The 9616-nt window shown below is 46.9% G+C and overlaps 1 protein-coding gene across 1 annotated transcript; it reads left to right on the plus strand.

Moving 5' to 3' along the window:
- Nucleotides 1–612: 612 nt before the first annotated feature.
- Nucleotides 613–3809, plus strand: LOC123077168 (probable folate-biopterin transporter 8, chloroplastic). Its single transcript, XM_044499384.1, has 2 exons — nucleotides 613–1169; nucleotides 2515–3809. Exons 1-2 carry the CDS (start codon nucleotides 722–724, stop codon nucleotides 3573–3575), a joined length of 1509 nt encoding a protein of 502 aa, XP_044355319.1. The 5' UTR covers nucleotides 613–721; the 3' UTR covers nucleotides 3576–3809.
- The last annotated feature ends 5807 nt before the right edge of the window (nucleotides 3810–9616 follow it).

A 9616-nucleotide genomic window follows, 5' to 3' on the forward strand; every position in this document is an offset into this window, starting at 1 on the left:
AACTTCAGATGTGGCACCCCCACACAACTAAGATGTCAGAGGAGAAAACCATACGTGCCATCGACGAACTATGAACCCAACACATGACCCACCACCTTCCAGATGCCGTCGATGCAGACCACAATCTGCATCCTCTTTTGGACACCTCCCAAGCTTCGCGCCAGCGCTGGAGCAAACGTCGTTGAACGGCAGGGCTCGAAGACACAGGTCCACCACAAGGATGCCGCCGCCACGCCATCCTTAATTGAACATACTGGTTTTCAAATTCATCCCCAACTATATGGCCGATCGCCTCGTCGGGGAATGATCTGAAGAATCTTTATTCAACGCCGTCATCATCATCGCTGAAGCAAGACGACGAACAACCTAAAAATCTAGGCTACGAAGACCTAACAACGATCCGCATGCGTGGATCCGATAATCCTCCTCACCACCAATGACTGAGGTCGTCCGTCGGCGGATGGAAGCCGCCCGAGGACGGCGACGGAAGGAGACGCCCTGTCGACTGCCGCAAAATCGCCTAGTCTTTCTTCCTGAGAAAGAAAGAGTGTGGTACGGTGCGTATAAATCATCTTTGTCCTTGCCGAGACACGTGGTGGCCTGACGTTACATACGAGTTCCATACAGTACAGCTACTAGGCTCCGACGGAATCGTCCCGACAGACACACACACCCTTCACTTTTCTCTCCTCCTCCGCAAAGGCCTCGACCTCCGCCGGAAATGCTCTGCCTCTCGCCGCGCGCGCCGTGCCTCCCCGGTCCACACGCAAAGGCCCCGCCCTCCGCCGGCGCCGGCGACAATGCCCACCGCCTGACGCTCCGCGCGGCGCCGCGGCGATGGCGGCTCGCGAGGCACCGCGGCTGCTCGGCCGCCGCGCCCGTGCCCGTGCCGGCGCCGCGGACGACCGCGGAGCGGTGGGGGTCCCTGCGGGAGATGCGGCGGGTGTGGTGGGTGTGCGGGGCCGGGTACTGGGTGCAGGGGTTCCGGTGCTTCCCGTGGCTGGCGCTCAACTTCCACCTCACCCGCGGGCTCGGGCTCAGCCCCGTCGCGCTGCAGCTGGTGCAGAACGCCGGCAGCCTCCCGCTGGTCGCCAAGCCGCTCTTCGGCGTCCTCTCCGACGCCGTCTACATCGGCCGCGAGCACCGCCTCCCCTACATCTCCATCGGAGGTGCTTAACTTCATCCGCCCCCCTTTCCCCTTTCCCTTTACATCGATTACGACCCCTTGTTCTTCCTCATTTGTTGGAAATTGTTGCGTCCGTTCATTTTTTTTTATTCTTTCAAAATTCAGTCGAAATAAATGTGATAATTGGGTTCACTCGGTTTAAAATTCTCATCTCGGAAGTCGCCGAATGAATATACTACCTGCCAATAGTTTCAGGTATCTGTCTGAAATTGGAAACTCTTATGAGTACAAGGGTTCAACAGCTGCAGCTATGTTGTCCAATTTGACAAGAGCTGTGAAAACTAGGGAGCTCCTGAGCGCAGTGATTGTGACAACGTTTAATTTCACGTATTGAAACCGCATATTCTTATGGGTACCAATTTCACTGTGTGATAGGGATTGCCATTTGTCTCAAAAGATTACTATTTCTCTGTATTTTATTATTGACCAACAGATTGGTCGAACTAATCCCTTGATAGCTGGGGGTCAGCTGTTGTAGACTTGTAGTTTAAGCAACTTCCACTAGAGCAGTCGGCACTTGTTCTAGAGAGAGATTTGTTTGGAAAGCATCATGGGTAGATACTAGAGTAGTCGGCACTTGTTCATTCTAGAGGAAGAGTTGTCTGCATCATGGGTATCTAAAGTAGTCGGCACCTGCCGGAGAGAAAGGTACGTTTTGGAAACACACTTCACCTTCCTGCCCAGTGTGTGTGTACGCCACTCTTATTGCTGGTCACACATTTTGAGCTTCGCCAAGTTGGTAAACCCCAGAGACTACTTACTCTTATTCTGGTGGCTCCTGATACATGCATGTTTTACTCAGAATGATTGGTGGTCACACAATCTGAGCCTTGCCAAGAGAGTTCTCCAGAGGGCGCCCCGTGCCCTCTGTGCTCTGTGGTGCTTGTGAGAAGTTGCTAGAGGCTGTTTTGTGGTCCACTAATCTCTGAAAGCTGCCTCTAAGATTCCCCACCCCCCATGCTACGCCTTACGGTGATTGGGACAGGTTCTCTGTGATGTTTGTCCTAGATTAGGAGGATGATCCAAATGAAATGATGCCGATTTGTTTGTTTGTTACCTGCTGGTTTCATTTCCTGTTCGTGACTATGTAAGAACACTCTGGTCCTATAACTTTTACTGCCAAGATATAAAACCTGCTGCTGGTAACTTGCTGACAAACTGAACAACAATCATATTTCTTTGTTCAGTGGTTATCTTTCTGTGCTAAAATTTGTACTCTGAAAATTAAATGTTATTGCAGATGATTTTTTTTAGGAAACGAAGCCTTAAAATCGAATGAATTGTTCAGTTGGTCTGTGCTAATGTTGGCTACTGTTGTGTACTTTCAGCATTACTACAGCTTACTGCTTGGGGAACACTTGCGATCATGCCAGTTACGGGCGACACATTTCCAACTCACATGATATGCATTCTGATTGGAAATCTTGGAGCATCCGTGACGGAAGTTGTAAGCGATGCGGTTGTCACGGAGTTCAGCAGAACACAGAGGACCGGCGTACTACAGTCTTATGCATTCATAGGTCTGGCAGCTGGAGCCCTCCTAGGAAACTTGTCGGGTGGATACGTTCTGTTGAGAACGCAGGAACCAAAGATTATGTTCACAGCATTCTCTGTCCTCCTTGGCCTCCAACTAGCACTCTCCATAGGCACAAAGGAAACACTGCCAAGCTCCCATGGAAACTCCAGAAGCCTTCTTGTCAAAAGCTCTTTGTGGGCCAATCTTCGCAAGCAATTCTCAAACCTGATGACAGCGGTCCGCGAGGAAAGGATATTCTACCCACTTGCATGGATCATGACCTCGTTTGCTGTCGTGCCTGTTCTCTCTGGAACCATGTTCTGCTTTCAAACACAGCATCTGAAGCTCGATTCATCGATCATCGGTCTTTCCAAGGTCATGGGACAGGTCATGGTCGTCTCTCTAACCGTCCTCTACAACCGCTATCTCAAAAGGATTCCCTTGAGGCGACTCGTGTGCGGAGTTCAGATAATGTATGCTTTCGCGGTGCTGTCGGAACTGATCCTGGTGAAGCAAGTGAACCTTATGTTGGGGATACCAAATGAGGTATATGTGCTTTGTTTCTCGGCTCTCGCCGAAGCGATCGCGCAGTTCAAGGTCCTGCCGTTCTCGATCTTGTTGTCAAGCCTCTGCCCCCCTGGCTGCGAAGGTTCGCTCTTCGCCTTCTTCACCTCTGGATTGGTCTTTTCGGCAATTCTAAGTGGTGTGTTTGGGGTTGGACTGTCTGCCCTGATTGGGCTGTCCTCTGGGGGCTACTCAAGCTTGCCTCTGGGTATTCTGCTGCAAAGTTTGGCCGCATTGTTACCTTTGGCGTGGCTGTCTTTTGTGCCTGAAAACTGGACTGCCGACGGGAAGATTGTAAAGCAAAGATAATGAGCATATTGACATCAGAAGTAGATCTTGTTAGGTACTAAATGACAATGTACAGGAATTTCTTCTAGCCCAAGCAACTCAATGGGATTACATGTATAGGTATCCAAATGTGTTCTTTATTGACCATCAGTGTACACAACACACACACACACACAGATTCCAAGATAGGAAAATACATCCAAATGCAAGGTGTAGGTACACCTACGTCACTATATACTTTCATTGGGTAGTATATATGCTACTCCCTCCGTCCCAAAATAAGTCGCTACTCCCTCCGTCCTAAAATAAGTGTCAACGGTTTAGTTAAAATTTGGTACAAAGTTGTACTAAATCAGCGACACTTATTTTAGGACGGAGGGAGTACTTTATAACTTTGAGTATGTTCATACACTATTTTATTTCTAGGATACTTCCATAGTGAGGTATAGGAAATAATTTACAACCAAGCCCATAGTTTTTAGTGGGTTTCTAAAAGATCTTCATATCTGAACAAGTTTGCTAAAAATGTGGTACACACTGTGTAACATCCTGGCTTAATGTTTGAAGAAGTTCGCTAAAAATGTGGTACACCCTATGTAACATCCTGGCTTAATAATAATGATAGACTACTCATATCAACAAGGTGCATCTTCTTTTTTATAAGCCGATCTTCAAAGAACCCCAAAGTTAATCATGCTCGGCTTAAATTGCGTGATAATGGTGTAGTAGTAGTATTAATTTAGTTCCGTTTATATGTGAAATGTGTGAAGTGTGCTGCATTTAGGGTGATAAGGCCACCATATTTGAAACCGGTGAGCAGAAAAACTACGTGCACGTAGCCAACCAACTGTGGTTTGTGCACAACATGATTTTTAGCCCGTTTTAGCTCAACTAGGCCCAGTTAAGTCACACATGCAAGGGGCCAAAAACCAGTGCGGGTAACTAAACTGGCGGGTTTTTTTTTAACACAGTACAGACGCAAGCGCTCATACATGCGCTCATCCCTATGAACGCATACACGTACACTCTACCCGTAGGCGCCTCGTCGTCGATGGGAACGTCTCTTCCCACTGAAAGTGCATCGTCGGAAATTCTAAAATAAATCCAGGAATAATGCGAGCACCAGGACTTGAACCCTGATGGGCCGAGGATACTACTGTCAATCTAACCATCCAAGCGCAGGTTGGTTCGCTGTAACTAAACTGGCGTTGATTGGCTGACGTTGAGTGGCAAATTAAGTCACTGACTGACTTAGCCTCTCATCCACCATGCGATCTCCATCCAAGGACAACTGCACCCCTCATCTTATAGTCTAAGAAGTAAAAGTTTTGAAGTTAAAAAGAAATCTATGAAACAAAATATATATATGAAATGAAAAGCGAAACTTGTGTGTAATACCAAACGGTATCTTGTGTAATAAAAGCCAGATTCTATTAAATTAGAGAAATAAAAGGTGAAATTTATGTGTGATAGCACTTCACATTTCATGGTTCATATTTCAGAAAATTCACTTTTATTTACTTCTTCACTCATTGTTATTTTTTTGGAAAAGGAATTTTCATTAATCAAGCCAGGTGATTACAATCAGAGATTACAGCGGTAGCAGGGCCGGTCCTGATATTTCAGGGGCCCCGGGCAAGACAACAGAAGGGGGCCCTAAAGCCACATAAACAGAGTAATTTTTTCTATTTCAGTTGCAAATAAATAGTCGATACACTATAGTTTGTTGCCTTGTCATCTCAATTATTCAAAAACTTTGGGGTCATAAACATTCACAGTAAAAGTTGTCGCTCTTGTCAATAAACACCTTTATTACTAGGTGAATAAGAAACAGTTTGGTGCTTACTCAATATATTATCATCCTAAGAATTTTAGTTAGGTTGTTCCTCAGCAGTAACTAAAGCTAGTCCTTCTGAATTCCGAGCAGTAGAAGTATTCGTGTCTGCTATAACAAAACGTCTATGCTCTTTTTGAGGACTCGGTCAACTCACATGCCTGTTTTTATTCTCATTACCAGATGGATACTAGCAATCTTACTAATTACTAGCACACAAACATATGATAGTACAAGAAATTAAAAACACTGCTAATTAAAAATTGCAAAATATTGCTGATGCTTACCAGTCACGAAGAGTTCCTCTTTCTAATCCCAGACAAAACAAGAAAACAGAGTTTGAGAATGTGATATGTATGAGAATGACCTTCGCGGATGAATGAACGATCTGGCGATACTATAAAAAGAGAGGATTTGCGTTGAAGAAGAGGTTGATGAGAATTTGGAAACTTGCAATACCTTCTTCCACTAATCGCGCCCTGCAGCCGGAAACCATAATTAGACGGCCTCGTACATATCTGAGGCGTTGTCAACCTTGACAAGGCTGAGTCTCGGGCTGATTTGTTGCCAATGGGGAAGATATGGAATAAAGGCGAGAAGATTGCGCGTGCGACAACCCGAGAAGTAATCGCCGTAACCTTTTCCCCTTTCCTAAGAATCGATCGATCTGTTACATTACGCACGCACAAGGAACCAGGCCATCAGGGGGCCCCCTCCTACGCGGGGGCCCGGGGCGGCCGCCCCCTCTGCCCCCCCTCAGGGTCGGCCCTGAGCGGTAGCTATCTCATTAGGCGCGTCACAAAGTCAACATGCGGTCTGCTGTTGCGAGCGACCCATGAGAATGCAAAAATGCAAGAGTTACAACAGTCGTAGGATGAAGATTGTACGGTGGATAAAAAAAGTTCATGACTTAGGACGTGTTTGGCTGCTCGCATCGTTTTTTGTTCATTTGCATACTTGTCCCATTTGGGTCTGGTTGAGCAGGCAAAAAGCCAACATATGCATGTTGATTGATTGCCTGCATGTCCTCGACCTACATCATAACGAGCCTTTACGCACCGCATTTGGTTGCCCACATTGTATGTGGTCACACGAGTGCACGTTGTTTGGTTACATACGAGCATGGAGAGCATCAAGTGAACAAGACCATTACTTTCAAGAAAAAAGCAAAGAAAGAAGGGGAACTTCAAGAAGAATGGCAAGCAAGTTGCCACTCTCGGGAAGAAGCCCAAGTCTGCACCTAAGCCTGAAACTGAGTGCTTCTACTGCAAAGGGACTGGACACTGGAAGCGAAACTGCCCCAAGTATTTGGCGGATAAGAAGGATGGCAAAGTGAACAAAGGTATATTTGATATACATGTTATTGATGTGTACCTTACTAATGCTCGTAGTAGCGCCTGCGTATTTGATACTAGTTATGTTGCTCATATTTGCAACTCGAAATAGGGGCTACGGATTAAACGGAGATTGGCTAAGGACGTGGTGACGATGCGCGTCGGGAATGGTTCCAAGGTCGATGTGATCGCCGTCGGCACGCTACCTCTACATCTACCTTCGGGATTAGTTTTAGACCTGGATAATTGTCATTTGGTGCCAGCGTTGAGCATTAATTGTTATTTGGTGCCAGCGTTGAGCATGAACATTATATCTGGATCTTGTTTGATGCGAGACGGTTATTGATTTAAATCAGAGAATAATGCTTGTCCTATTTATATGAGTAATCTATTTTATGATCATTTACCCTTGAAGAGTGGTATATTTTTGTTGAATCTCGATCGTGGTGATACACATATTCATAATATTGATGCCAAAAGATGCAAAGTTGATAATGATAGTGCAAGATATTTATGGCACTGCCGTTTAGGTCATATTGGTGTAAAGCGCATGAAGAAACTCCATGCAGATGGACTTTTGAAATCACTTGATTATGAATCATTTGATGCTTGCGAACCATGCCTCATGAGCAAGATGACTAAGACCCCGTTCTCCGGAACAATGAAGCGAGCTACTGACTTATTGAAAATAATACATATCGATGTATGCGGTCCGATGAGTGTTGAGGCTCGCGGTGCATATCGTTATTTTCTGACCTTCACAGATGATTTGAGCAGATATGGGTATATCTACTTAATGAAACATAAGTCTGAAACATTTGAAAAGTTCAAAGAATTTTAGAGTGAAGTGGAAAATCATCGTAAGAAGAAAATAAGGTTTCTACGATCTGGTCGCGGAGGCGAATATTTGAGTTACGAGTTTGGTCTTCATTTAAAACAATGTGGAATAGTTTCGCAACTCACGCCACCTGGAACACCACAGCGTAATGGTGTGTCCGAACGTCGTAACCGTACTTTATTAGATATGGTGCGATCTATGATGTCTCTTACCGATTTACCACCATCGTTTTGGGGTTATGCATTAGAGACATCTGCATTCACATTAAATAGGGCACCATCTAAATCCGTTGAGACGACACCTTATTGTTGGGAATCGTAGCATAATTTTAAAATTTTCCTACGTTCACCAAGATGCATCTATGGAGTATACTAGCAACGAAGGGAAGGGAGTGCATCTACATACCCTTGTAGATCGCGAGCGGAAGCGTTCCAATGAACGTGGATGACGGAGTCGTACTCGCCGTGATCCAAATCACCGATGACCGAGTGCCGAACGGACGGCACCTCCGCGTTCAACACACGTACGGTGCAGCGACGTCTCCTCCTTCTTGATCCAGCAAGGGGGAAGGAGAGGTTGATGGAGATCCAGCAGCACGACGGCGTGGTGGTGGATGTAGCGGTTCTCCGGCAGAGCTTCGCCGAGCTTCTGCGGGAGAGAGAGAGGTGTTGCAGGGGAGGAGGGAGGCGCCCAAGGCTGTAGGTTGCTGCCCTCCCTCCCCCCCTTTATATAGGCCCCCTGGGGGGCGCCGGCCCAAGGAGATGGGATCTCCAAGGGGGGGCAGCGGCCAAAGGGGGGAAGGGGTGCCTTGCCCCCCAAGGCAAGGGGGGAAGCTCCCCCCTAGGGTTCCCCAACCCTAGGCGCATGGGGGGAGGCCCAAGGGGGGTGCCCCAGCCCACTAAGGGCTGGTTCCCTTCCACTTTCGGCCCACAGGGCCCTCCGGGATAGGTGGCCCCACCCGGTGGACCCCCGGGCCCCTTCCGGTGGTCCCGGTACAATACCGGTAACCCCCGAAACTTTCCCGGTGGCCGAAACTTGACTTCCTATATATAATTCTTCACCTCCGGACCATTCCGGAACCTCTTGTGACGTCCGGGATCTCATCCGGGACTCCGAACAACTTTCGGGTTTCCGCATACATATATCTCTACAACCCTAGCGTCACCGAACCTTAAGTGTGTAGACCCTACGGGTTCGGGAGACATGCAGACATGACCGAGACGCCTCTCCGGTCAATAACCAACAGCGGGATCTGGATACCCATATTGGCTCCCACATGTTCCACGATGATCTCATCGGATGAACCACGGTGTCGAGGATTCAATCAATCCGTATGCAATTCCCTTTGTCAATCGGTATGTTACTTGCCCGAGATTCGATCGTCGGTATCCCAATACCTTGTTCAATCTCGTTACCGGCAAGTCTCTTTACTCGTACCGCAATGCATGATCCCGTGACTAACGCCTTAGTCACATTGAGCTCATTATGATGATGCATTACCGAGTGGGCCCAGAGATACCTCTCCGTCACACGAAGTGACAAATCCCAGTCTCGATCCGTGCCAACCCAACAGACACTTTCGGAGATACCCGTAGTGCACCTTTATAGTCACCCAGTTACGTTGTGACGTTTGGCACACCCAAAGCACTCCTACGGTATCCGGGAGTTGCACAATCTCATGGTCTAAGGAAAAGATACTTGACATTGGAAAAGCTCTAGCAAACGAAACTACACGATCTTTTATGCTATGCTTAGGATTGGGTCTTGTCCATCACATCATTCTCCTAATGATGTGATCCCGTTATCAATGACATCCAATGTCCATAGTCAGGAAACCATGACTATCTGTTGATCAACGAGCTAGTCAACTAGAGGCTTACTAGGGACATGTTGTGGTCTATGTATTCACACATGTATTACGATTTCCGGACAATACAATTATAGCATGAATAATAGACTATTATCATGAACAAAGAAATACAATAATAACCATTTATTATTGCCTCTAGGGCATATTTCCAACAGTCTCCCACTTGCACTAGAGTCAATAATCTAG

The sequence above is a fragment of the Triticum aestivum genome, chromosome 3D (genome assembly GCF_018294505.1).
Source record: "Triticum aestivum cultivar Chinese Spring chromosome 3D, IWGSC CS RefSeq v2.1, whole genome shotgun sequence".
NCBI classification, from domain to species: Eukaryota; Viridiplantae; Streptophyta; class Magnoliopsida; order Poales; family Poaceae; genus Triticum; species Triticum aestivum.